General features: G+C 49.5%; 3 protein-coding genes and 1 long non-coding RNA gene across 6 annotated transcripts in view; 3 read left to right on the forward strand and 1 right to left on the reverse strand.

Annotated features, from left to right (window-relative positions):
- LOC122238539 overlaps positions 1–6648 on the forward strand; it is an 18959-nt gene extending 12311 nt beyond the window's left edge. Inside the window, exons 4-5 of one of the 2 annotated variants that reach the window (XR_006217462.1) lie at positions 4577–4789; positions 6331–6648. This is a non-coding gene — a long non-coding RNA (uncharacterized LOC122238539). The remainder of the gene's footprint in view (positions 1–4576; positions 4790–6330) is intronic. The other variant, XR_006217463.1, reaches the window with a different exon arrangement.
- ALDH5A1 (aldehyde dehydrogenase 5 family member A1) overlaps positions 1–19004 on the reverse strand; it is a 24060-nt gene extending 5056 nt beyond the window's left edge. The window contains exons 1-7 of the mRNA XM_042985602.1: positions 18687–19004; positions 15294–15377; positions 13734–13904; positions 12251–12367; positions 6642–6785; positions 4584–4727; positions 2387–2545 (exon numbers count right to left, since the gene is read on the reverse strand). Coding sequence (XP_042841536.1) covers positions 2387–2545; positions 4584–4727; positions 6642–6785; positions 12251–12367; positions 13734–13904; positions 15294–15377; positions 18687–19004 — 1137 coding nt within the window. The remainder of the gene's footprint in view (positions 1–2386; positions 2546–4583; positions 4728–6641; positions 6786–12250; positions 12368–13733; positions 13905–15293; positions 15378–18686) is intronic.
- Positions 17309–18268, forward strand: LOC122238538 (arp2/3 complex-activating protein rickA-like). The gene is made up of 3 exons (XM_042985603.1): positions 17309–17482; positions 17712–17907; positions 18074–18268. Exons 1-3 carry the CDS (start codon positions 17460–17462, stop codon positions 18098–18100), a joined length of 246 nt encoding a protein of 81 aa, XP_042841537.1. The 5' UTR covers positions 17309–17459; the 3' UTR covers positions 18101–18268.
- Positions 19005–21989: 2985 nt separating the features above from the next.
- The window catches only part of GPLD1 (glycosylphosphatidylinositol specific phospholipase D1), a 67815-nt gene continuing 62490 nt past the window's right edge, over positions 21990–27314 (forward strand). For both annotated transcript variants that reach the window (XM_007074417.3, XM_042985604.1), the window contains exons 1-3: positions 21990–22154; positions 22618–22893; positions 25467–25522. In XM_007074417.3, the coding sequence (XP_007074479.2) occupies positions 22797–22893; positions 25467–25522 (153 nt within the window). In that variant the 5' untranslated portion in view covers positions 21990–22154; positions 22618–22796. The remainder of the gene's footprint in view (positions 22155–22617; positions 22894–25466; positions 25523–27314) is intronic.

Raw genomic sequence — 27314 nt, forward strand, 5'->3', positions numbered from 1 at the left:
TGTCTGCTTTGACTTTTGTAGTCGCACCATCCATTCCTCCTTCCAGAAGTTCTCCACAACCTTTGGTCCCCGGAGACCTCCCAGGGGAGGACTCTTATTCTTGGCAGAATATGCCACGGGATTTCAGGAAAGGTGAATACTGGCTGGGGCACACTCCACCCTCCAGAACCACCCTCTTTAATCCCTCGCCCTCTACCATGCTCTCAGAGTCCACTGTCTGCAACAAACCCCATTAGCCGTCATGGCTTACCTTCCACGATTTATAGCTCGAAAACTAATATATTTAACAAGGTCCACCTCTTTGCCCCCAGAGAGAATATGGTCTGCCCTTTTCTGCTGATATTAGATGTCATGTGCAGTGTCCCCCCCCCCCCAAATTTACCCTGTGACTGTGGGTATACTAAAGCAGGCACAATGGATTTTTGCAGACGAGAGGTTTTCTATTAAAGTCTGAAAAACATCCTTCACCTTCCTTGTTCGAAGTCCTGGGACACAGCGCCCTCTAGAGGCCAATGGTTGCACCTTCACTTTGGCAGGAACACCAAAACCTCTAGGACAGTGGTCTCCCAGGCTGGCAAATTAAAAACAGCGGGGGCACTTGAAAAACTCTCAGTGCTGAGGCCCTACTCACACCCCGTCTCCTCGGGAAGGACTCTGGCATCTGCAGTTGTGAAAGGCACAGGGCGGGTTAAGAACCAGCACTCTGTCCCTCGAGCCACAGCTAGTTCAGACCCAAATTGTCTCCACTGGCAATCAAGGCACAGGGTCCAAAGTCACATCAAAAATGCAGGTGGTGCCAACATACACTTTAACGCATGTTCTCTACTAGGGCAATGCCAAGGCAATCACTAGACAGTTATCAGAGCTCTGTCAAACCTCAATGCTCCCCTTGGCTCCCGCTGGGTGAGGCAACAGACGTGGGTCTTTGGGCCACCTCCTTTCTTCCCTGCACATCAATCTCCAGCCTCCATTTTCTGTCCAACTTAAATTATTCCATTAAAATCCTTTCTATTAATAGAGACTTATCTAAAGAGCATACTGGATGTTCGTATCACAAGAAAGTTCCTTGTAAGTAACTCTAAAAAGGATAAGGTTTTCCCCCCTTATTTATTTAATTCCAGGGTCATTAACATACCACGTTCTAGTAGTTTCTGGTATATAATATAGTGATTCAACAGTTCCAGACATCACCCAGTGTTCATCATGATCGGTGTACTCCTAAATCCCCATCACCTATTTCACCCACCTCTTTCCCCCTCTGGTGACCACCAGTGTGTTCTCTGTGGTTAAAAGTCTGATTTTTCTTGAGTCATTTCTTCTTTGTTTTTTTTTCTTAAATTCCACATATGGTTGAAATCTTACGGTATTTGTCTTTCTCCGACTGACTTATTTCACTTCACGTTATACCCTCTAGATCCATCCATGTTGTTGCAAATGGCAAGATTTCATTCCTTTTTTTTTTTTTTATGGCTGAGTAATGTGCCATTGTATATATGTAGTACATCTTCTTTATTTAAAAGGATTATGTTTTAAAACAGGAGATTATGTTTTAAAACACCAAGGGCAGAACTCTCGCCCAGCTAGTGATCTATCTAGACCGTGACTTTCTTTGAACAAACAGATCCTTCCTAAAAGCAGTCTCTCTCTCCTGGCATTTGTAAATACTGGGTGTGGCTTCTGTTCCTCTGCATCTCCCTACCAGATGCTTTTGCCAAGGATTCTTCTGAAGGGCATTTTGTTGTCAATGGAAGCCAGCATTTCAGCTGAAACACCCATGATTTCAAAAATAAAACCAGTCTTCCTTTCCTTTTAGCTGTTCAAAAATTTAAAGAACTTTGTCTTTCAAGATCCTAATTCCTGAGGCAGCCAGGGATAGAATGATCACCACTATCAGAGAAAATTTAGGGAGGGCAGTAGGAGATCTAAAGTAACAGAGCTCGGGGCGCCTGGGTGGCTCAGTCGGTTAAGCGTCTGCCATCAGATCAGGTCATAATCTCATGGTTCGAGTCTGAGCCCCGTGTTGGGCTCTGTGCTGACAACTTGGATCCTGGAGCCTGCTTCGGATTCTGTGTCTCCCTCTCTCTCTGCCTCTCCCCAACATGTGTGTGCGTGTGTTCTCTCTCTCTCTCTCTCTCTTTCTCAAAAATAAACATTAAAAATAAAGTGACATCTCACGAGCGCTCAGTGTAATGACAAAGCCAGAAAAGCTTATAAGCCAGATGATATCATTTATTTAATTCATGCAAATGGGAAGAAATTCACTTTTTTCTGATTTCTCCATTGTTTCCAAAACAGCCTTGCTGGGCACCTTACTAAAGTGTTTTTTGCTAGTTAAAGCTCTTGACATTGAAACCATGAAATTTAACAGAAAAGCAAATGAACTTACCTTTTCTACCGCCTTTTCATCAATTAATGGGCCTTGAGTAGTTCTCTCCTCAAATCCATTACCCACATGCAGGTTCGTTTTAATTGCCTCGGCAAATTTCTTCACAAAGGAATCGTGGATACCCCTTTGCACCAAGAAACGGTTTGAGCAAACGCAAGTCTGGACAGAAAAAAAACCCAAACCAAATTCACAAGACCATTTGTCAGAAGCTACTGACCCAACCAATAAACGTGTCACTGTTGCTATCGGATACTCAATGTGAAAACACTTCCCCAAGTGGCTCTTGTCCTGTGTCCAACCTGCCATATTCCTCCCCACGGGGTCGGGGCCCTGAAGACGAATGCACAAAGTGCTCATTCTTCTCCAACCTCGTCCATAGCTGCCTCACCTCGAGGTTAGACAAGTAAGCAAGTACAAACATCTGCACAAAAAAGAGAAAGCCACCTGACTCAAGTTTTTTCCAAAGGGTCAAGTAAGCCATTATGAAACAAACAGGAAGAAAAAAGGAGCATAAAAAAACAGTAACTCCACGAGAGACAGTGATGCTGCAGTGACAGAGCAGGAGCAGGAAGGAAGGCAGTCAAAGACTGACTTCTATCTACTAGCTTATTAAACTATTTAAGGGTTTGGCTGAATTTGACATTCTGAAAATGGCCGTTCTTCCATGTCAACCTAAATTATTGAAAAGACCTTTGCTTATTTTTTCCTAATTAGACCTAATATTTTAAAATTATAAAATACAACCACATTATAGGAATTGCAGTTATCACTGATAGATTTTCTTCCTGTATGTTTTTCTTAATCATGTATTTTTCTAATAGAAACTATCTACTTATATATAGATAGATAATTTTGCATCCTGTGCATTTTTACTGGCTTAAATCAACATCCCTCAAAGTTGTAGCTTTATAACTCTGAAGGTTACACATATTGGCATTTTATGTTTCTAAAAGAAAACACAGGTATTTCGGAAACAACCAAGCTATTTAAGGTTATATGAAAGGGGAAAAATTAATTACCAAAGGTCAACACAAGGATGAAAACTATTTGATACAGAGTATTATACAAGATTTCACCTTTTTTTCCCCCACTATATAACCTTTCAGGGAGTTTTTATTCTGTCTCGAATGCATTTAAAACCACTTATTGGGGCACCTGGGTGGCTCAGTCCATTGAGCGTCTAACTCTTGATTTCAGCTCAGGTCATGATCTCATGGATCATGGTATCGAGCCCCAAGTCGGGCTCCATGCTGCCAACATGGAGCCTGCTTGGGATTCTCCCTCTTTCTCTCTGCCCCTCCCCTACTCACATGAGCTCTTGCAAAATAAATAAATAAACTTAAAAAAAAATAAAACCACTTATTGATGGTACTCTGAGACAAAGTGCTTAAGGATATTTTGTAAGAAGCCAGGTTTCTGGCAACAGCCTGGAGAGAAACCAGGAGACAGGCCCCTTGGTCCACAGCCCCAGCTCCTTAGCAGTACTGGCTGGCACTACGACCCAGGGACGTAGGACTTCAAGTCAAACAGTCTCTCCAGAGTTTCGTTGCCTCATCTATAAAATGCAGGGTTTGTATCAGGTCACTTTGAAGGTCCACACCAGATGTGTTATTCCGAGATTTCCTTGGAGGTGTGAACTCGGGCCGCCACTCCGATGGCAACCTGGACACCCCGTGGGCACCTGTACCGTGTGCCTGTCAGGCCGCCTCCACCTCAGGGACAGTGAGACCCAGGCAGCAGGGTTTTGAGTTTTTCCAGAACCATCTCAACATTTTCCTACTTTCTTTTCCTTAAGACTGTGGGCCTCAGACCCCAGCTGTTCAGGCTGTTTTGTGTCTGAGGAGATGACTTTACCTTTGCAGCAGAGAAAAGCCCAGTGAGGGAAAACTGAAGATAATAACTGAGGTGAGGGAATAACTGACGAGTAGGAAGAGAACAGTTTGATTAAAAAAAAAAATCTGCTGTTCATGAAATTCCTCGTTACACCTTATTTCCGTTTGGACCCTCTGAGCCCAGAACAGTCACTGGCAAAAAGAGGGCCTCAAGAAATATGTGCTCAAAGAGTAAAGAAAGAATTACGGAAGGAACCTACAAGTTTCCTTCCAGGAGGTGAGTCAGGTGGTAAGATCTTTGTGAAACGCGCGCACACACACACACACACACACGCGCGCACCCTGAAAATCGCCGCAGGACTCACCTGTCCAGAGTTCCTAAATTTGGATGCCATGGCTCCCGCGACAGCCTGGTCCACGTTGGCACTGTCGAAGACGATGAACGGGGCGTGGCCGCCCAGCTCCATGGAGACCCTCTTCACAGAGCCAGCTGCGTGGTGCAGCAGTATCTGCAACAGAGCACAGACTCCGTGAGCACCAGGCAGGAGCAGCTACCCAGCCACCCGCACCGGTAAGCCTCTGTTTCCCACAACTCCCCAGCAATGGACAAGCCAGGCGCACGGTAGTGTACGTGGGATGACTGTCTGTAGAAGAAAAGGAGGAAATGAGAACATCTATTTCTAGGGGCACCTGGGCGGCTCAATCGGTTAAGCGTCTGACTCTTGGTTTCGGCGCAGGTCTTGCAGTTCGTGGGATCGAGCCCTGCATCAGGCTCTGCACTGACAGTGCAGAACCCGCTTGGGATTCTCTCTCTTGGGATTCTCTCCCTCTCTCTCTCTGCCCTTCTCCCGCTGGTGCTCACACATTCTTTCTCTCTCTCAAAAATAAGACAGAACACATATCTCTATTTGATGAACAGTAGGAAGGTAACAAGAAACAAAGAGTATTTACTTCTAGAAGGGAGGGAGTCAGGAGCAGGAGAGAGCCTTCTGAATGTGAGCGTGTTTACATCGTCTGGCTTCTTGAACCATCTAAGTGTATTACCTATTAAAAAATGATGTGGTGGGGCGCCTGGGTGGCTCAGTAGGTTAAGTGTCCCACCTTGGGTCAGGGCATGATCTCACTGCTCATGAGTTCGAGCCCCACATCGGGCTCTGTGCTGACAGCTCAGAGCCTGGAGCCTGTTTCAGATTCTGTTCTCCCTCTCTCTGCCCCTCCCCCACTCACACTCTGTCTCTCGCTCTCTCTCAAAAATAAATAAACGTTCAAAGAAATAAAAGAATTAAAAAACTTTACGGGACAATTGGCTTAATCATAATGATAGAGGGAAGATAATAAAATCTCCCAGAATCCCATAGCCCATAGCTTACCACTGATAAAATTTTGAGGTATACTGATTCACAATATGGTCACACACACAAGTTCATATATATGTACTTCCTCTTTTTTTTTTTTTTTTTTTATAAAGAAAACAGAATGGTAGCTTTATACAGTTTTGTAACCTTTATCTTCCCAATTAACCACGTATCTGGAACATCTTAACACTTTCATAGCACTTTATACCATATTCCTTTAGTGTAACACTATAACGTGAAGATTCTCTTACGTTAGTACATGTTTCTAGAACATTCTTTTTTTAAACATTTATTTTTGGGAGAGCGCAAGCAGGGGAGGGGCAGAGAGAGAGGGGGACAGAGGATCTGAAGCAGGCTCTGGGCTGACAGCGAGCCCGATGTGAGGCTCAAACTCACAAACTGTGAGATCATGATCTGAGCTGAAGTCAGACGCTCAACTAAGCCACCCAGGCACCCCTAGAACATTCCTTTATTCCATCGCATGGCTGTTTCATAAATTTATTTAGCCCCCATCTGTTGGAAATTTAGCTTCCTAATTCCTTGCTGTTAAAAATAACACTGCAATTATTCTCTCAGTATAAATTTGTAGAACGATGCACAACTGTAAAGCTTTTTAAGGAAACGAACAAAAAGGCCTTTCTATTTCTGTAAGGACCTTTCTATTTCTGTAAGGACCTTTCTACTACCTACAATTTTTGTTCAATTCCAAGACCTCCATTCCAACATCAGTTGTATGTTTCTGGAAACTTTATTCCAGATCATGAGAGAAATGTGCATCTCACAACTGAGGAAACACAACGGATAGATTTCAGCCACTTCGCAGGCAACAAATCCTGAGAGCTCCAGCTGTGCCAACCCCTCGGTATGGTCAGAAGCCTGGGTCAGGTTCACAGTAAGGGACACTATCCAAAATGTCTCCAGAGGATGATCAGACATTATGCAACAAACCTTTCAACACTCTGCTGAGAATGTTCCTTAAGAGGTTGATAACGATGAACTAGTATTTTCACAGTCTCCAAGGAAAATATGAGAACGACATCTGTTTTCTCTGACACTTAAGTCACGTACCTTTCCGGTAGCTGTTGAGCCAGTAAAGGAGATTTTGGACACCAGAGGGTCAGTACAAAGTGCTTCTCCTACTTCCTTGGCCTTCGCTCTGGAGCAGGGAATGACGTTGTACACGCCGGGAGGAATTGCAGCCTGGTCCGCGAGCTACAGAAACGGCGGGGGGGGGGGGGGGGGGGGGGGGGGGGGGGGGGGGGGGCGGACAGCACGTGATCAAACCGGAACCGGGAAGAGAGAAACCGCTGTTTAAATCCAAAACGTACTGGGGGAAATACTAAATTGACCTTGGGGACAGAATAAGAATATATTTGGACCTGAAATGAGATCCTTATTCATGCCAAGGTGGTATAAAATGTGTTGTCACACACTGAGCTATTTTACGGCATGAGTTTTCATGCCACTTTCTGTTTTCAAAAATAAAGAGAAAAAACAAAACCGAAAAAAGCCCCTTGGATTTCTTCCCTGAAAAATGGGAGGAGAGTTCAAGAAGTTTGGGGTTCACCTGTAGAAGGCGCGCAGGGGGCAGAGCCGCCCACAGGTGACCTCGCAGGGCAGCGGCGAGGAAAGGGAGGCGACGCCCGGGCCGCACACCAGGGCCGAAGGGAGCCAGCACGCCCACCCGCCAGCGCCCGGGCCCGGACCCCGCGCTCCTTCCACACTGACCCTCCTTGGGCCAGCCGTCGCAGGAATCACCGTCACGTCCGAACCTCCTGAACGGTCAACACCGCAGGAACCTGACTGGGGATTCTGGGAAGACGGTGGGAACGGCAGAGTGCTGCACCCTCTCTGAGTCCCCTCGTAAACCCAGCGAGGGCGACGACACGGCCAAACCGAAGTATCGGGGACGAGATGGGCAGCGGCGTGCGCAGGACGGTCGGCGTGCTTACCGCGCCGCTGCGCTCGCCCGTCCGACTGCCCGGCCCCCGGCCGTCCGCCGCGAAGACGGCAGTCGGGACAACCGCGTGGCCGCCCCCCCCCCCCCGCTGCGCGGGCACCGGGCACCCGCCCCGCAGCCTTGTGGGAGAACCGACAGCCTGGCGGCTTGCTCCGGCCCCACCGGTGGGTGCGGACGGAAGCCGTGCGACGGGCGGGCCTCGGAGGAGCCCAAGCGACCCCCAGGTGCTCGCGGAACGCAGGGCAGGCGCCCCCAGAGCAGCCGCTGTGACCGCCCAGCGCAGCAGCAGGTGCCGGCCAGAGACTCCGCACAGAGGAGGGGGTGGGGGGCGCGGGGGAAGACCAAAGGGCCCCTGGGAGGGGGGTGGTGGGCACGGCCCGGGAGCGTGTGATAAGGGGGAGAAGGCCCAGTTTACAGCGGGAAGGAGTGCGGCCAGGGAATCTCCGAGAGAAAACAAAAGGTGCTCTATGGAGTTAGAGAGTCAGGCCTCCTTTTAAAAGTTTAGGAAAACCAGGGGCGCCTGGGAGGCTCAGTTGGTTAAGTGTCCAACTTCGGCTCAGGTCATGATCTCACGGTCCGTGGGTTCAAGCCCCGAGTTGGGCTCTGTGCTGACAGTGCAGAGTCAGCTTGGGATCCTCTCTTTCCCTCTCTCTCTCTCTCTCTCTGCCCCTCCCCCCCCCCAATAAATAAACTTTAAAAAAAGAATAAAAGTTTAGGAAAACTAACTTCATATAAAAATAGAGTGAATGCTCACTAAAATATCCAAATCCCATACAACGCTATTAAAAGGAAAAAAAAAAAAAAAAGCATGAGGCGCAGAAAGCATCCTTTTTGACAAGAGCATTCCAGAAAGACGTGCCCACAAGCAGATTAAAACTGTAATTTACTACTGGTGCACCTGGGTGGCTCAGTCGGTGAAGTGTCTGACTTCGGCTCAGGTCATGATCTCATGGTTGGTGGGTTTGAGCCCCACATCTGGCTGTGTGCTGACAGTTCAGAGTCTGGAGCCTGCTTGGGATTCTGTGTCTCCCTCTCTCTCTGCCCCTCCCCTGCTCACACTGTCTCTGTCTCTCAAAAATCAATAAACATTGAAAAAAAAGTTAAAAACAACCTGTAATTTACTATGAAATAAAAAGTTTTTTAATTGTAACAAGATACAAAACAGCAACATAAATTAAAATTAGAGAAATTTTGGAAATGAGGTAAGGGAACGCAGGAAAGAATTAGACGTACAAGGAAAAACTAATTTCAGAAATGAAAAGCAAATCAGAAGGAACTCAAGAACAACCTAACGGATAATCCCTTTATGGAAAACAGAAGGTGAAGAAGATATTCTTAAAAAAAAAATTTTCTTTTAGTGTTTGTTTTTGCAAGAGAGGGAGAGAGAGAGAGAGAGAGAGAGAGAGAGAGAGAGAATGAGGAGAAGGGCAGAGAGAGGGGGAGAGACAGAATCCAAAGCAGACTCCAGGCTCTGAACTGTCAGCACAGAGCCCGACATGGGGCTTGAACCCATGAACCGTGAGATCCTGACCTGAGCTGAAGCCGAGTGCTTAACCAACTGAACCACCCAGGTGCCCCAAGAAGAAGACATTCTTAAAGATTAGGGAAACGATGTCTCTCTCTCCCTCTCTGCCCTCCCCTACTTGTGCTCTCTCTCTCTCAAAATAAATGAGTAAACTTAAAAAAAAAAAAAAAAAAGTTTACGGAGACGATGAAAAAGGGTACAAGAGAGTAACAAAAAAGACTGACCACGGGGATGACAGGAGTTTCTGGAGAAGTAAACCGACCACGGGTGAAGGACAAACTCTGAAAACCGCCCAGGAAGGCAGCTCTCAGAGACGACAAGAGTTCAGTGCAAACGCCCAGGAGCTGACTCCAGGAGGCCGCCATCGACCAAAAAAGTGACAACCTGGGCTTCATTAAGGACAATACTTGCAAGGGATCGAAACTCATCAAATACATTAAAATCCACAATACTTAAAAAAACAGATGACTTGGTGACCTTCGGCAGTTGGTAGGAATGAATAGGTTATTAATTTGAGACACTGGTAAACAGAAAGAAGGAAATCAGGCATGTATGGGGTCTTTTTCTATGTGAATTTACCGCTGGGTGACCAAGCAGGAGATAACGAGAGGATGCGTTACAGAAATGCTCTAGTGAATAAATGAAATGGAAAAATTCAGGGGCGCCCAGCTGGCTCAGTCCAGTTCTGCAGTGGCCTCCGAGGCCCTATAAGATGCCAGCCCCTAGCCCTAGTCCCCTTCCCCTCCCGGACCTTACCTGTCACTCTGGAGCCCCGTCCCCCTCTGCTCTAGCTACTCTAGCTAGAGCTAGAGTCTAGCAGGTGTGACTCTTGATCTCCAGGTTGTGAGTTTGAGCCCCATGATGGGTGTGATTACTTAAAAAATAAAAAAAAAAAAAAGAACAAATGAAAGAATTCAAAGATCACCATTTCTGTAACTCGTAACCAGTTAACACACCGGGCGGCACTGACCAGCACCCCAACCCCCGCCCGCCGCCAACCTCACAAGACCAGAGACGACTGTGCATCCTAACAGGACACCAGGAGACCCAACCCAAGTCCGACGAGGTGTCTGGACGAAGTTTACAGAGGTTTTTAGAAACGTGGTCCTGAGCCTTTCCAATTGACACAGATGTGTGTTTCTGAATAAGTTTCGTAAGCAGGACGGATCTACTGGCTGTATAGGAACTGGCCCCCGAACGCCATAATTTGTAGGAACCATGCCATTACCTATACCTTCACCCGAGGAACCTAATGAGAAGGTTCACATACACACATCATACAGATTTAAGCATTATTTCAAGGAAAACTATAACAGCTCATCTAGAAAAAAAGCCTCCCGTTCAGTTAATGTTTCCTGTTGGTCTCTGAGATAAGGTGCCCTTGGCGGGGGGACGCCCTTAAAGAATGGGAGCTTCTGGCCACTGGGTCTGGAGCCACAGCGGGTCCCAGGGGCCTCGAATGGCAAACGCAGTAATGTGGTAACAGCCACTGCCTTTGGGAAGCTCCTCCCTCTGACCGCAGGGCAAGAGACAGCAGCACAGGGACCCCGGGGGAGGTGGTCCCGGCCCAGGAGGGATGGGGGTGATGAGGCCACATCCTGACAGCCATGCTCACGAGTGGCTCTCCCTGCACGGGAGCCCTGCCTCCCACAAGCACGTCCCCGGTGCCTCCTGGATCCAGGCACCGTCCCAGGCTCTGGCGGGTGCCCATCTCTACATCTTCACTTCCGTTCCGGGGCGAATGAAATGCCGGCTGTGGCAGGAGGACGGCATCTCAGTGAACAAGAATAAAGCAGAGAAGGGGATCAGGAGCGCAACGCTGTGATTCTCCAACAGGGTGGCCAGCGGAGCCTCCCTGAGAAGGTGGCATTTGAGTAACATCTCAAGAAGCAAGTCCTGGGCGTGCCTGGGGAAGAACCTGCTGGAAGGAGGAAAAGCAGGTGCAGAGAGAGAGCTGAGTCGGGGTGAGCTGGGTGGCGTGGTCTCAGGCACAGCAGGGGCCACAGTAGCTAGAGCAGAGGGGGACGGGGCTCCAGAGTGACAGGTAAGGTCCGGGAGGGGAAGGGGACTAGGGCTAGGGGCTGGCATCTTATAGGGCCTCGGAGGCCACTGCAGAAGTTGGGGCTTCACTCCAAGTGACAGGAGAAGCCACTGGAGGGTTTTAAACAGAAGAATGGCGAGATCTGATGGGATGCTGATTGAACTGGAGAAGGGAGAGGTAATAAGAGGTTCCCTGGATGTGAGAAATGCCCACATTTTAGTCATATGCCTGCTGACTTAATTCAAGTGATGGACAGATACCATTTTTTAATCTTTTCTTTAACGTTTGTTTATTTTTGAGAAAGAGGGAGACAGGAAGCAGAATCCCAAGCAGGCTCCAAGCTGCCAGGGCACAGCCTGATGTGGGGCCCGAACTCGCAAACAGAGAGATCATGACCTGAGCCCAAATCAGCAGTTGGATGCTTAACCGACTGAGCCACCCAGGAGCCCCACACCTTTTTAAAGTTTATTTATTTATTTTGAGAGACAGCACAAGTGGAGGAGGAACAGAGACAGAGGGGGAGAGGGGCAGAGGGGGAGAAGGAGAGGGGGAGGGAAAGGGAGAGAGAATCCCAAGCAGGCTCTGCCCTGCCAGCACAGAGCCTGAACCTCCAGATTGTGACACGAGCCAGAATCAAGAGTCAGATGCTTAACCGACTGAGCCACCTAAGTGCCCCCACCTTTTTAAAAAAAGTTTATTTATTTTGAGTGAGAGAGAGAGAGAACAAGTTGGGGAGGAACGGGTGGGGGGAGCGGAGAGAGCAGGAGGGGGGGAAGAGAGAGAGAGAGAGAGAATGAGAGAGAGAGAATGAGAATCCCAAGCAGGCTCTGTGCTGTCAGCCTGGAGCCCGATGCGGAGCTCAAACCCATGAACCATAAGGTCATGACCTGAGCCGAAACCAAGAGTTGGATGCTTAACCAACTGAGCCACCCAGGCGCCCCGGACAGAGAGCATCTTTAGGGCAGCCTAAAACATGTGTACAGATGTCAGAAAGTCCCCCGTCGTTGCTTTTACTCAAACGTCAGACTTAAAATAACTGCTAGTCAGTTAAAACCCAACACCATCTAGCATGAGACACAGCTAAAGGGGCAGGTTTTCAATCTGCTGCTTGGACTTGGTCAGCTCCGTACGACCGCGGGGGAGAGGCTCACCTCGGCCAGGGCCAGGGCGGAGAAGGGCGTGTGCTCGGCGGGTTTCACCACCACGGTGCAGCCGGCGGCCAGGGCGGCCCCCACCTTCCTGGTGATCATGGCGCTGGGGAAATTCCACTGGGGTGAGAAGAGCAGAGAGGAGATGAGAGACGCTGGACCGCCCCGTCGTTCAAAGGCAGGCAGGTCGGGAAGTCAGTCAACAGATGCCATTGCACACACCGACTCCCAAAGCAGTGCTCCCGCTCCCGCTGCACAGGTGAGCTCTCAGAACACCTGACACCCGTCCTCCCGGGCGACTCTGGGGACAAAGGCTCGCCAACACAGGGAACATTTTCAGAATTTAAAACAGTACAAGAGTATCCACACCAGGAGTTGGCAAACTTTTTCTGTAAAGGCCCAGATCGTAAAAATTTAGGCTCTGGGGGATGTACAGTTTCTGTCTCAAGTACTCCGTGGTTCTAATGTGGAGGCAGCCACAGACAGTACGTGCAGGAATGGGTGTGGCTGTGTCCCAATAAAACTTTATTCACAAATACAGGCAGCAGGGCTGGGTTAGGCCTGAAAGCTGTAGTTGCCTGACCCTCTAGGAGAAAACATTAGCAAAGGTAATTTTCCAAATGGCAGGTGATTTATTACTTCCTTCTATTTATAGATCTATATTTGTAGACCTCTCCCTATTTTATTTTGACAAATACTTGCATAGTGCCGATTCTGTGCCAGGCACTCTTCTAAGCACTTTTAAATTATAATGAAATCCTCATCAACACCCACTGAGGTCAGTATTATTATCCTGGAGGACAATGAGGACATCCGTTGGGGAAAATTGAGACAGAGCAGTTAAGTAACTTGCCCAAGGTCACACAGCTTGTGAACATCTAGTTCCGGGTCACACGGAACAGGGGGGCGTCAGCCTCTGACTCTGCTGAGCCAGGGAAGAAAGCGGTCTCAGGACCAGCGGGCACTCCAGGTGAACTGACACGAGAGGCCTGGCAGGCGGCAGGCCCTCTGGTGGCCCAGACAGGGCTGGGTGCCCTACCAGCGTATTGTGGCTCTGTCCAGGCAGACACAATGTTGTATTTCTTAGCCTTTTCACCTCCAGACCTCCAGATCCCGGCCCACTGCACGCAAACACTTGGCTGTTGATGATAACCATAAACTCAGCACAAAAATGTCCCCAAACCACAGCACGTTCAATGTGTCACATCCTGTCTCTAGGAAAAAAGACCTTTGCAGATGTGCTAGAGCCCCTGCCATGAAGCAGCCTTTAAGCCACGTCAGAAAAGCCACTGGGTCCTGCCGTGGGTCCCCCCACCTCTGCAGGCATTAGAAACAGGCCTCCCCAGCCGCCACCCCACACCGGGAATCAGGGAGCAAGGGCAGGTGACAGCCCCCGGCAGGAGCACACGTCTCCCCGAGGAAGAGCGAGCTGTCCCTCGCTGCGTCTCCTACCCCAGGCCCCTGCCCATCCCGTCGGTCCACCTACCGGCGTGATGACCGCGGCCACCCCGAGGGGCTGCTTCAGGACCAGCGCCCGCTTCTCCTTGGCGGGGGTGTAGATGACGTCTCCGTAGACGCGGCGGGCCTCCTCTGAAAACCACTCTAGGAAAAGGGCGGAATAGGCAACTTCCCCCTGCGCCTCCTTCAGCGGCTTCCCCTGGACCGGATCGGAAAAGGACACATTCAGGGGCGCCTGGGTGGCAAGGTCCGTTAAACGTCCAACTCCCGATCTGAGCTCAGGTCATGATCTCGGGGGATCGCGGGTTCGAGCCCCGCATTGGGCTTTGTGCTGTGTTGACAGCATGGAGCCTGCTTGGATTCGGTCTCTCCTCTCTGCCCCTCCCCTACTTGTGCTCTCTCTTTCGAAGTAAGTAAATAGACTTAAAAAAATTAAAAAAAGAAAAGGACACATTCACTGCCTTCTAACCACAAAAGCCTGACTCCGTGCCTGGAAATTCTTCCAGGCCGCATGCACGGCAGACGAGTCTCCTGCCCCTCACAAAACCCACGTGGTTGTTGAGAAATCCGGTGACCCCAGCAGAAGTCTTAGAAAGCAGAGTTACAAACGGTGACAGAAAGCAACGAGCCCCACCCAAACCACAATCCTGTTCGCATCCAAGATAGCGGCAAGTGCCTCTCCTCCTTTATTCTCCTCCTAACATCTTCCCGAGGGTGGGACCCTGGTGTCACATGACTGTTACAGCTACCAGAAGCTACAGGCTCGTTTTCAACGTACAAAAACAACATGAAAAAAAATCAACCGTACCCATCACATGGAAACAACTGGGAACGGTGAGAAAGCATTATTCACGTAGTTTCACTCAAAATCTATTTCTCACGTGTTATGGTTATCACTATAACCTCCCCTCCCACCTTCAGTACAGTTCGTTCTCTGTCTTTAAGAACCTCTTTTTGTCCTTTTTACTTTTCCTTTGTTTGTTCCGTTTCTTAAATTCCACATAGAAGGAAATCATAAAATGTACCAGTCGTTCTTGGACTGATTTATCTCACTTAGCGTAATACTCCCTAGCTCCATCCGTGTTTCTCTATGTCACTCAAGCGTGCAACATACAAATAGTTCTAGCAGCGATGAGGGCCTGGCTTCATTAGCAACTGTTGGTGCTGGGCACAAGAATTAGTTGGTATCTATGGGGGTGCCTGGGTGGTTGGTTAGGTGTCTGACTTTGGCTCGTGATCTCACGGCTTGTGGGTTCGAGCCCCACGTCGGGCTCTGTGCTGACAGCTCGGAGCCTGAAGCCTGCTTTGGATTCTGTGTCTCCCTCTCTGTCTGTACTCCCCACCTCCACCACAGCTCCCTTCACCCCCCCCCCCCCGCCATCTCAAAAATAAATAAACATCAAAAAAAATTTTTTTTAATAAATAAATAAACATTTAAAAAAAGGATTAGTTGGTATTTGACCATTAGGTGAAGAATTCCCATTTTCTTTAGCTGCAGAACAGCCCTGAAGTTAGAGGCTTTCCCAAGCTTTTGCCTGAGAATTCCAGGGCATTTTCTTAGGGTAACAAGTTAGGACCTTGAACTTACACTTTCAGCTGTAATGATCTTGGCAAGGTCATCCTTATTTTGCATCATTAAGTCGTACCATTTCCGAAGTAATGAACTCCTCTCCTGGCCGAGGAAATAAAAAGAGCAACAGTCATACAAAATAACCTTCCGTGTCCCCTCACTCTCGGGGAGACACAACTTGACCTTTCTTTTTTAAGGCATAATCCACATATAACGTTATGTTAGTCTCAGGTGTGCAGGCCCCTCTTTGATAAGTAATGAGATTCCATTTCAAGTTGCACATAAAGGCGTATGCAGAGTCATAAATCGTGAAAGAGAAAAGCAGCTTCTGTGGAACAGTGCAAATATGAACAATTTCACCGCACACAGGTACAGTTTCCTGCTGGCCCTGTGCTCTGCCAGGTAGGAATCTGGTGACTACAGGCCAGCACTTCCTCTGGGTGAGAGAGGAAAGACTATGTTCTAGGGGGCCTAGCTCGGAGAAAGCAATCAAATATCTGAGTACATGGTCTGCTCGATGTAAAGCACACGCTCTGCCTGAGAGAGAACGAGAGAAGAACGGGAAACGGCAGAAGAACTGCAGGAATACAAAGTGGATTCTGCTGGTGGCAGAAAACACAATGTCCAGGCCGAACCCCAGGGACCAGGGGAGGCGACGAACCATCCTCAGTACGCACAGCCTGTGTTACGGGCTAATGGGCTCCGCCCAAAACACACATGTTGCAGGGGCGCCCGGGTGACTCAGTCAGTTAAGCATCCAACTTCAGCTCAGGTCATGATTTCATGGTTCGTGAGTTCGAGCCCTGTGCCGGGCTCTGTGCTGACAGCTCAGGGCCTGGAGCCTGCTTCGGATTCTCGGTCTTCCTCTCCCTCTGTCCCTCCCCCACTCTCACTCTGTCTCTCAAAATAAACAAACATTAAAAAAAAAGAAGGAAGCAGCCTTGACTTTGGATTTCTAGCCCAGAGAACTGAGCCAATCTGTTTCTGTTGTTTGAACCATCAGGCTTGTGGGGCAGCTCCCAGAAACTTCCACAGCCTTTGTGAGGAGCTGTGTGAGCATGCAGGGCTCCAGCAGGGAGGCTCACGATGCACGGAGTCACGTGAGGCTCAAGTCCCAGAACCCCCACCTGAGCAGGGGTGAGTGGTGGATGGTGAACTCTGAGCCTCTCGCAGCCAGGTTCCTCATCCAAAACAAGGATTGAGTATCTACCTCATAGAGCCATCGAAAGGACTAGAGGAAGCACCTGTTAAGCACCAAGAACAGTACTCAGATGTGGCAGGCACCGTAAGGGCCCTCAGAGACGGCCTCACCCTAATCACTGCAACCTGTCAACCTGTTACCTTACGTGGCAAAAGAGATTTTGCAGGTGTGATTACGTTAAGGACCTCGAGGTGAGGAGCGTTGCCTGCATTTCCCAGGTGGGCCCAATGTAATCACAAGGTCGCTATAAGAGACAGGCAGGAAGGTCAAAGACCAAGTAGTAGCAGAAAAAGAGGCTGGAGTGTGGGGCTGCCTCAAGAAGCTGGGAAAGGTGAGGAAACCCCTAGAGCTTCCAGAAGGAACACAGCCCTGTCCACACATTTTGGGCTTCTGACTTCCAGAATAGTAAGGGCATTTGTGTTGTGTGAAGTCACGAAGTTTGTGGTAATTTGTTACAGCGGCCACAGGAAACCAACGCGCCGGCTTGTGAGGCGCCTGTAAGTACCCAGCTCCCTTCTCCCCCGAGCTCCTCCAGGAGGTCCCAAGGTGGGAAACGGGAGGTCCTAAAACACGTGAAAAGAAAGCTGTGAGGCAAAAAAATGTCAACAGGAAATGCAAGACCTGTGCTATTGAGAGAGGGGAGAACAGTGAGGCTGTGAGCTCGCTGGGATGGGCCCAACGGCAGAATCAACAGGTGAACTCGACCTCCGCAACGGGTGGGCGGGCGGGACGTGAAGGCCTAGGGAAGCGGGCAGAAAGCGGCTGAGGGCGGGGGTGGACGGCACAGGCCTGGGGACAAGAAGGGAGGGTCACGGTGGCCACACAAGCAGTATCGGAGCCCACGTCTCATAGCTGCAGAGGTGGGCCTGTCTTCCTAGGCAAGGCGGAGCCCCCTACTTTCTCAGGAAAATGCTCCGAGATCCTTCCAAGAAGGAAGGAGAGAAGGCCCGAGCTCCTGGAGGACAAGCTGATGCCACGCGTTCATGTTCAAGGGCACTGATGTCAGGTGGGTGACGTGAATACCCGGGGACTGTGTCAGTGCACCAGCCCCGGGCTCAAACAACCACCGGAGCAGAGAGGGGGGCAGAAGAGCTGCGGACCCCTGTAACACCGCCAGCTCCTGCCCACCCCCTTCCCCGTCTCAGCTGGTGGTCACTCCTTCCTCCCCGCTACTCTGGCCAGAGACCCCGGGGTCCAGGCTGACCCCTCTTTCTCTCACACCCTGTCACCGCCAGGGACTCCAGTTACCTGCACGGTCACAACAGACCCTTCCGCGGACCGCCCCGCTTCAAGCCTCAGTCACTGCCACCAGCCCCCAAGGGGCCTCCACCGCCCCTCCCTCTCCGTGCTGAGCCTCCAGTACCCTTTCCAAATGCAAACCCGATCACCGCTCAGCTTGAAACCCTGGGACGGTGCCCCACCTCCCTCAAGGTAAAACCTAGTCCACGCTCCCCTCTGGATCCAGCAGGCCATCCCCTGACTCTCCCGCCTCCAGAGCCTCCCCACCCCCTTGCTGCTCTACAAATGGGTCAGGCACGCTCCTGACTCGGGAATCTTGGTCCAGCTGAATTCCCTTCCCCTGCCTTTATCATTGCAGCTCGTGTCCTCTGGGAAGCTACCCTGATGCGCAGGCTGAATTGTGTCTCCCCGGCTGTGCCCCCGGTATCTCAGAACAGGGTCTTGAAAGAGGTTATCAAGGTTCAACGAGGTCCTACAGGTGGGTCTTCACCCAACACGACTAGCGTCTTTACAGGAAGAAGGTAAGGACACAGGTAGAGAGGGAAGGTCGTGTGAAGACGACCACCTGCAGGCCCAGGAGATGCCCGCTAGCGCAGCGCCCTTCCACGCAGGCCGAAACCTGGAGCACGGTCCTGCACCACGCCCGACGACCCAGGCTGAGCCACCTGAGCTCACCTCCCGGCCCCCGCCCACGGTCAGGCCCCTCGACCTGCTCACCCCACCCTCGGCTCGCCGCTCATTTCATGTTACTCGTCCGGCTTCTGCCTGCCCGGCTGGACGTTTCCAGAGGCTGGAGGGCGGCGCCTGGCCCCAGCCCCCCGCACCGCGTTCGGGACCACGCCGACGCTCCAAACTTCCCCGTGGCTCGCCTCTGCTCTCCTTTCTACGACTTCGTGCCCGGCGCATCGGGGAGGGGGAGCGACGCGGCCGGTTTCCCTATGGGGCAAGCCCGGGCCCCCGAGCGCGCTCACCTTGGCCGAGACGCCCCTCCAGCTGCAGAAAGCCTCGTAGGCGGCGCGCACCGCGGCGCGGGTCTCGGGCACCCCGCAGTCGGCCACCAAGCCCAGCTGGGCGCCGCTGGCCGGGTCGTGCACGGGGAAGGCGGCGGCGGCCGGGAGCCAGCGGCCGCCCACGAAGCTCTCGGTGCGCAGCAGCGCCGCGGACAGGCCGGCCGGGCCCCCGGCAGAGCGGCGGGGCTGCGCGGGGCAGCCGGGGCGCAGGCCGCGGCCCGCGGGCGCGGGCGGGAGGCGCGGGGCCCGGCAGCTCCGCAGCCGCAGGCAGGTCGCCATGGCCCCGGAGGCGGCGGCAGGAAGCAGGCAAGCGAGCGCGCGCCCCAGTGCAAGGGTCGCGGCGGCGGCGGCGGCGGCGGGGACGCGCCCGGGACGCGGGGACGCGGGGACGCGGAGCAGCGCCCTCTCCTGCGCCCTCGGCGCTGCACCGGGTCCTCCGCGAAGAGCGGCTCCGCGCCCCGCCGGACCTGGGAGGCCTCCCCGGGGTACGCACCTGCCGGCCGCACCTTACCCGCCCCGAGTGCTCTTCTGTAATTATTCCTTAGGCCCCCAACTACTGCAAGGCACCTGCTCCCTCTTCCGCGAGCCACCCCCCCCCCCCCAACCTGCCTCCCCCGCCACCGGAATTTGTACGAGTCCGTGGATGCGCCGGCGGTGCTGCCCCAACCGCTGAGGGCGCGATCTCGGCTCTTCGTCGCCTCAGCCCAGCCCGCTCGGGCTCTGGGCCGAGGGTCCCGTGCGCGGGGCGAGTGTGGCTCCGTGTTGTGCCTGGACGTTTTTCTGGGTGTGTGTTTACATATTCTCTCCATTAATTGGGGTCACCCCCCCCCCCCCCCGCCGTGATCTGTAGCCGTGCCTCTGAAGACCGTCTTGGCCCCAAGCCGAGTCTGTTGTCCACAGGCAGTATGACCTTAGACAAATTCCTTAACCTCAGGTTTTTTTGGTTTTGTTTTTTTGGTAGAAAGTTCTTTCGTTGCGAGATAACGTAATTGCTTAGGAGAGTTACTGCAATAAATCGGGCACAACGTTCAAAGTCCTGCTAGCTGCCCTTGGACAAGCCACTGCTACGATTAAAGTTAGGCCTCCCCGACTCGTCAGTGGGACCATTTGTCAGAATCGAATCAACCGAGGTAGAGTCACAAGTAGACAAGAGCATACAACTCCAGAGGCAGCAAGGGAGCCTCCGCATTCATGAGGATGCAAATAGAAATAGGGCTATCTTCGGAATTTGTGGGTTCAAGGGAAGCCCCATTCTATGCATTGATCTAGGACCCCTAGTCTTGGCATCTCTCTGCTTCTCCCCACCTACAGAGTGGAGTCTCTTGGTGGCCTCTCCGGAGCCTGTGGGCCCTTCACCTTTCTCTAGGACGTTGGGTTCTTATTTGCAAAACGCCCAGGCATTTAGATTTTGACTTTGGTTTTTTCTGAGTCGGCGTCACTCAGTCTTGAGTCCGTCACATCTAGCAGAAGTGGGAACGGCGGAGTTTAATCTTTTGTGTGTGTGGGTTCGCTATTTCCTTCTGTATTCCGAAGGAACGGGAGAGAGGGGCCCTGGAAGGGAGTGCTGGCCGGTGGGGGTCATGGGGGACTGGGGACTTGGTGTATTTCCACCTGCCGCCTGCAGAGGGAGCCCTACTGACAGCTTGCTGTCTTGGGGTTAGGGCAACCGTGACTGCCTCTCTCCACCCCAAGTCAGTCTGGTTATCTTTTAAAAAAATTGTTTTAATTGAAACTCAAGTTAACATACAGTATAGTCTTAGCTTCAGGAGTAGAATCCAGTGTTTGGTCTCTTACATATGACACCCAGTGCTTATCCCAAAAAGTGCCCTGCTCAATGCCCATCACCCATTTAGCCCATCCCCCCCCAGCTCCCCTCCAACAACCCTCAGTTTCTCTTACAGAGTCTCTTGTGGTTTGTCTTATCTTAAAAAAAATTTTTTTTTAACATTTATTTTTGAGAGACACAGCGGAGCAGGGGAGGGGCAGAGAGAGTGAGACACAGAATCTGAAGCAGGCTCCAGGCTCTGAGCTGTCAGCACAGAGCCCAAGGTAGGACCCAAACTCACCAACTGCGAGATCATGACCTGAGCCGAAGTCGGACGCTTAACCAACTGAGCCACCCACGCGCCCCTGTCTGCTTATCTTTGTAAGGTTCTGTTTTCAACAGTGTCCCCTCACTTCTCCAAAAGGCACACTGCCTAGAGCCCATGATACTTTTGGGGGGCACACAAAACTGTTATTTCTTATAAAAATCAGGAAAAAAGTGAACTTTAATATTAATATTAGCCATTAATAGCTAACTATTAATAAGTAATAAGTATTAATACTTAGGCCAATGCCAGTGTAAATCTAATTTTTCTATCTTTATGAAGGAAGGGGCCCATAAAGGCCTCAGGCCAAGGAAATTCCATGCTGTTGGCCTCCCCTTCTCTGACTGTCTAGTGCCCTGTGCAATCCCCCGTTCAGAGTGGGAGCACATTCCCCCCTGGTTCCTGTCTTGCTCCTGGGCTGCCTGGGATGTCCCCCAGAGCCTGGATGGGTGTGATCGCTCACCAGGGCCCGCGAGGGCAAGACCATCAGTACCCAGGACTTTTCTTTGTCACGTGCCCTTGTCCCGGGCACCTCCACCTTCTACTTCTCCCCTTTGCCCATCCATTCCCCCACTTGGAGTAAGGAGGAGCCTAGACCTAGGTTTGTAAAGCACCCTGTTAACCAGACAAACCATGTCAATTAAAGGTCTCTGGCCGAAAAGCAGTGAGAAGCAGCCCGGCCCAATGCCCTCATGGCTGAGCCCACAGCTGTGGGCTTCCTTTCTCTGGGGCTTGCCGGTGGCTGAGCTAAGGTTACAGAGGAAACTTGGCAGACATCTAAGGATCTCAGATCATCCCACATTCTATTCTTCTCTATTTGCTCACCTGAGCATGAGCATGGTTTCTGCCCACCCTTTTAGGATCTCCTTCCTTGCTTTTCCCGTATCTTATGCACAATTTGAGCTTTGAGAGCGTCACGTAATTTTTCCCATGGATTAAGTGCTGTAGATTAGATCCTTCGTGACAGGTGGATTCTGAGCCTAGCACTTTCTGAATTGTTTCCCAGTCTTAAATCGGTCCCACGTCTCCCGCCCCCGGTGGAATCGATATCTTTTCTTGGGGTGCAGGAATCTGACCGTGCAACAGGCTCGAGATAAGCCCCGTAAGAGCGACCAGAAGTGGAGAGACCAGGAGTGGTTGCTGTTGTGTAATCCCCTTGCGGGTGTTGGTATCTGTTGCCAAATACTGAAAGAGAAGCTGGTGCCAGCTGTTTGTCATAAAAGCTTTCCCAGCACTTGTGGCCTGGGAGGCCAAGGACGCAGGGCACCTGATACGCGTGTGGAAACGATGCCCGAGAGATCAGCCCTTGTGAGGGGATGTTGACTGTCCATATAGACAGGTGAGTCTGTGTGTCTGTCTCTCTCTCTCTCTCTCTCTCTCTCTCTCTCTCTCTCTCTCTCTCTCTTTCTCTTTAAGAAAGCAAAGAGGGGCGCCTGGGTGGCTTGGTCGGTTAAGCGTCCGACTTCGGCTCAGGTCACGATCTCGCGGTCGGTGGGTTCGAGCCCCCGTCGGGCTCTGTGCTGACAGCTCAGAGCCTGGAGCCTGTTTCAGATTCCGTGTCTCCCTCTCTCTGTGACCCTCCCCCGTTCATGCTCTGTCTCTCTCTGTCTCAAAAATAAATAAACGTTAAAAAAAAAAATTAAAAAAAAAAAAAAAGAATATTTGGAGAAAAACTTTGCTAGTGTCACCATACAAATTTCGTGTTAAAAAAATCCAGAGACCCCAGGTCAGAAAGTGGCAATGCTTCAACCCCAGGACATTCACATTTGGGTTGATGGCTTTTTTTTTTCCCCCCCTCCTAGGTGGAGTTTGTTTGCTGTTCTGGTGAAGTTAAACAGTAGTTAAACAGTTTGCTGGGCAGTGTTATTATTTTGAAACGACGCCGGGCTTCCCGTGTCGGTGACCCGCTTAGAGGGAAAGCAGGGAGCCTGGGCCTGGATTTCAGACACATCGTGTCACCGGAGTGGTGAGGAACGAGGGCATGTCCGCGTGCAGGTTCTGGCCCGGGCTGCTGATCACACTGGGCTCCCTGTGTCCAAGAGGTTCACCATGTGGCATCTCCACGCACGTAGAAATAGGTAAGTGCCGGCACCTTGCTGTGCGATTAGGACTCTAAGTCCATCTAAAGGCGTTGAGGAAGAGATGTACGGTTGGTCCTGTGTATTGATAACAAGTTCCCCCGGTTGCAGCCAGCAGCCAGGGGGTGGAGAGCGGTGGGCCGTGACCCGAGTCAGGGGCGGGCAGGAGGCCTGGCAACGATGCATCTTTGATGATACGGTCCCTGGCTGTTGCTCTGGGTGGGCAGACAAACTGGATGAGCTGGGGGCTGCCCAGAAGCAGAACATCTGATCGAATGCAGAGAGGAGAAAGATGCATGGAACCATGGAATTCTGTAAGAGTGAGGAAGATATTTTTGTTGTTTTGTATTTCCAAGTGTGCGGAAAGGCCACTTGTGGCCCCAAGAGTCTATCCCCCAAGTCAAGGGGTTGGCTTCAGGGAGGGAAAGGATGCGAGGGAGCTTGGCCACTGGCATTAGAGGTGCCCAGGATGAGGACAGCAGCCGGGAAGGACCGGCTACAGGCAGAGTATCGGATATTGGTGCACAGTACATTCGGTTCTCGTACGAAGGGCATTTGTACTATTTTTTAACTCCTGGAAAAAGTCAGCCAATTTATAATCTAAGCAGATGGGATTATATTCTGTAACAATTTTCGGATTAATGTCAGTTAATACCCGATGTCTGGGTTTACTTTTAGATAAAAACAATAATATTTTCTAGTTAGACCACTTCCAGAAGGTACAAAGCAGAACAACATTACAAATAAAGTGTGAAAACTTATCAGTGCAGGATAGACCTAGGTATTGAGTTCTAGCGCCCAAGAACCTATGATCACAGAATTTTGCTGTCTGGAAGGGCAGTAGAGGTCACTGAGACCAGTCCCTGCGGTTCACGTACAAGGACATGGATGTAGAAGAATCTCCCAGCTAGCTCGTTAGTGGGGCGGCCTAGGACCGCCTGTCCTGACAGCCAGTCCAGCATTCTTTCCAAAAACATTTACTGCTAGCGAGAGTCAGGAAACAACAGAAAAGAGAATTAGACCGAGGTTCTAATACCAGCTCTGTAAACTAAGTACGTGCCACAAGAACAGTTCATTTCCTCTCTGTTCCTCTCCTGTAGAATAAGGAAGCCAAACTTGCCAATGAATTTGAAAAGTATTTTCCCAGTGTAAGTTCTGTGAAACTGAAATTGGCTACAACCATAAATGGGCTGAAAGAGAACAAGTATAAGTAGAAATACTGAAGAATTCAATCCTTAGAATTTAAACACAGATGAAATATAAAATTAAAAAAATCAGATAATTGCTTGCTATTTTTTAGTCTGTGACAAAGATCCTAATAGATTAATATATACTAAATATATATTAAATGTATATTAATATAAAACTTTGAGCATAATTGAAGACCACTCCTAACCTGTACAGGTTTTGAGGGTTAAAAAAAAATTTTAATGTTTATTTTTGAGAGAGAGAGAGAGAGAGAGAGAGAGAGAGAGAGAAAGACAGCAAGCAGAGGAGGGACAAAGAGAGGGAGACACAGAATCCAAAGCAGGCTCCAGGCTCTGAGCTGTCAGCACAAACCACAAACCCACGAACCAGGAGATCATGACCTGAGCCGAAGTTGGACGCTCAACAGGCTGAGCCACGCAGGCGCCCCAGATTTTGAGGATTTTTATGTAAAAGACAAAACTCCGACATTTACTAATTGGAGGGTTTTATAAATGTCTTGGTTCCTATTTTCACTTCTTCTATAAAGCCTGTGTGGAAGGTTGACATTCGGGCGAGTTAATTAGATTTGGCCTCATTCAGTGGTTTGGATTTGTAAATCACTGGAATCTTCTACACAGGTCGTTTGTGTGGGCTGTGAGTTTGTATCATATAGTATTAATGCTTCTAGTAGTGGCTGTGTTTTTGTATGGATTATAAAACTGGATGTGATGCACAATAAAAAATAAAGGTATCACCCTTGGAAGTGACTTCGCAAGGCATGTTCATCTTCTAGATTCTAAGAAGATTCAGGGTGTGGGTGTGTGGGCATGTGGGTGGAGCAGGTGACCTGAGATGATTTTTTTTTTTTTTTGGTTCATCTAATTGATGGAAAAAAAAAATTGAGAGTCATTGATTCATTCCATGCTTTTGGCCATGTATCATATTTCCTGCTTAGGCTTATTTATCTCAGTGGGTTGTTGAGGCAAAATACAATGATGACACCTTCTGTTTACTGAGCTCCTAGTGTGTATCAGCCATTGTGCTCATCACACAGCATTTATTTTGTGTGACTCTCTCAACGAACCTGTAAGGTGGGTATTATTTGCTTAATTTTACTTAGGAGGGAACTGCTACCTAGCCTAGCCAGGTCTATAGTGCTACCTAAGTAGAAAGTTCAAATCCCCGTGCGGATTTGATCTGTAGTTTAACAAAATAAACATCATAAGAATCTTATGCCTGATGAAAATTACTAGTGCGTACACACTTAATTTCCATTTCCCACTTCCTTGACAGTTACAATGACAAAAATTACATCTTCCTTTTAAAATATCTCGAGTAAGTTCTGTTTTCAGTTACAGTTGAATTTCATTGATTTAATATTTCAGGACACAGAGCTCTGGAGTTTCTCCACCTTCAAGATGGGAGAATTAACTACAAAGAGGTATAACGTTTACTTTTTCTCTCGCTCGTTAACTTTCTTCCATCGGTGCCAAAAAACCTTAATGACAAATCATAATATGAGAAACTGAGAAAGAATGGTCTAAAAATGGTGCGTCTTCCTGTTTTTACAAAGAGAAGCCACACCTGAGATAAAATATTTTTCACCTCCTGACTGTCTGTTGTATAAAAATTGCATCCGTACAAGGAGCAGGAAGGATTTCTTCAGAAGTCCATGTTGAGAGGCTCTTCTGACGTCTCCTCCTACTGTATTCTTCATAGGACCATCTGGTGGCTTCTCTGGACCTGTCCTCAAATCGACTGCGCCCGTTCTGACCCTATACACTATTGCTAGTTCTATAGCTAAACAGTGTGCTGTGACAGAGGATTAAGTACTTCCATTTGATAAGAGTGGTTAACATTTGCTCCTGATGTCAGGATTGGATCCAATTATTGCCAGTAAGTCCCGATAATTCAGTATGGAAAGCAGGATGGTAACATAACTGAAATCTGTCATATCTTCATACCTCGTTTAGACGTTAGTTTCGACTTTCTTGACACTTCAACAGCAGTTGGTTATCCTCATTGACCCTGCAGGAAAGCAGCCAGGCAAGAGGGGAAGGAGGAAGACTGCCTAATTGATCATGCAAACGATCAATCCTGAGTGTGTACAGAGCGATTTCTCTAGTAGAAATATTCGTGCTTGCGTCACTAACTTAATTTGAAACGTGAACTGGACACCGATCCTTCCCCTCCGCATCCGCCCTGATGCAAAGAGTGATGTCGTCATCAGAAATGACTAAGTGCCCTGAGTGCTTACCCTTCAGCTTTCAATTTATGAAGATCAGGATTACTTCACCTTTTCTGATACTATCCAATCCCTTTCCTTGATCTATTTTATATCTCTCTGTATGTGGGAATTGTTGTAGTATCATTTTCTCCCTATTCAAAACCTGCTCTTCGGTAACTTCTGGACTCAATGGTACAGTTTGGTGAAATGATTCAGAAGGAAGTGGCCTGAAGGATGCCAGCTGTGTGCCTAGACCGTCCCCCACAGGCTGGAGATCTAGGGGCAGGCTCTGTGGAGTTTTGTTGGTTCTGGGTTTATCTTTTGTTAATATATTTTCTCTTTAAAGATTTGACTTACACAAAAAGAATAATGCATCAAGTGGAGAAAATCAGTTCATTAATTTATAAGAACTGTAAAAACAGCAAACCGACCTCACACTGGGTGTCATTATTGCCCTGATACTTTTTTCCCATTGTTTTCTTATTACTAAAATGTGGCTGATCTATAATGCTACATTACATATGTACAGCATCGTGATTCGACAATTCTATACCTTACTCAATGCTCACCGCGCTAAGTGTGGTCACCACCCGTCCCCATGCATTACTACAATATTGTTGACTGTATCTCCTGTGCTGTACTTTTCATTTCCATGTCTTATAACTGGAAGTTTGTACCTCTTAATCGCCTTCACCTATTTTGCTGATCCCCTCCCATCCGTGACCTTCTCCCTGGCAGCCACCAGTTTCTTTGTATTTAAGAGTCTGTTCATGTGTTTCTTACATTTCCATCTAAGTGGAATCGTGCTATTTGTCTTTCTCTGACTTATTTCATTTAGCACAATACCGTGGAGTCTACCCATGTTATCCCAGATTTCAAGATTTTATTCTTTCTTTTTGGCTGAGTAATATTCGTGTGTGTGTGTGTGTGTGTGTGTGTGTGTGTGTGTGTGTGTGTGTGTGTAATCACCTCTCCTTTATCCATTCACATATCTATAGACACTTGG

This window comes from Panthera tigris, chromosome B2 (genome assembly GCF_018350195.1).
Source record: "Panthera tigris isolate Pti1 chromosome B2, P.tigris_Pti1_mat1.1, whole genome shotgun sequence".
Classification (NCBI taxonomy): domain Eukaryota; kingdom Metazoa; phylum Chordata; class Mammalia; order Carnivora; family Felidae; genus Panthera; species Panthera tigris.

Bases quoted from the DNA above. Each gene is read 5' to 3' on its own strand.
- LOC122238538 (XM_042985603.1), top strand. From the start codon at position 17,460: ATGTTCAAGGGCACTGATGTCAG. The intron at 17,483-17,711 runs GTGGGTGACGTG...TGTCACCGCCAG, and splicing joins TTCAAGGGCACTGATGTCAG to GGACTCCAGTTACCTGCACG. The intron at 17,908-18,073 runs GTAAAACCTAGT...TTATCATTGCAG, and splicing joins GGTGCCCCACCTCCCTCAAG to CTCGTGTCCTCTGGGAAGCT.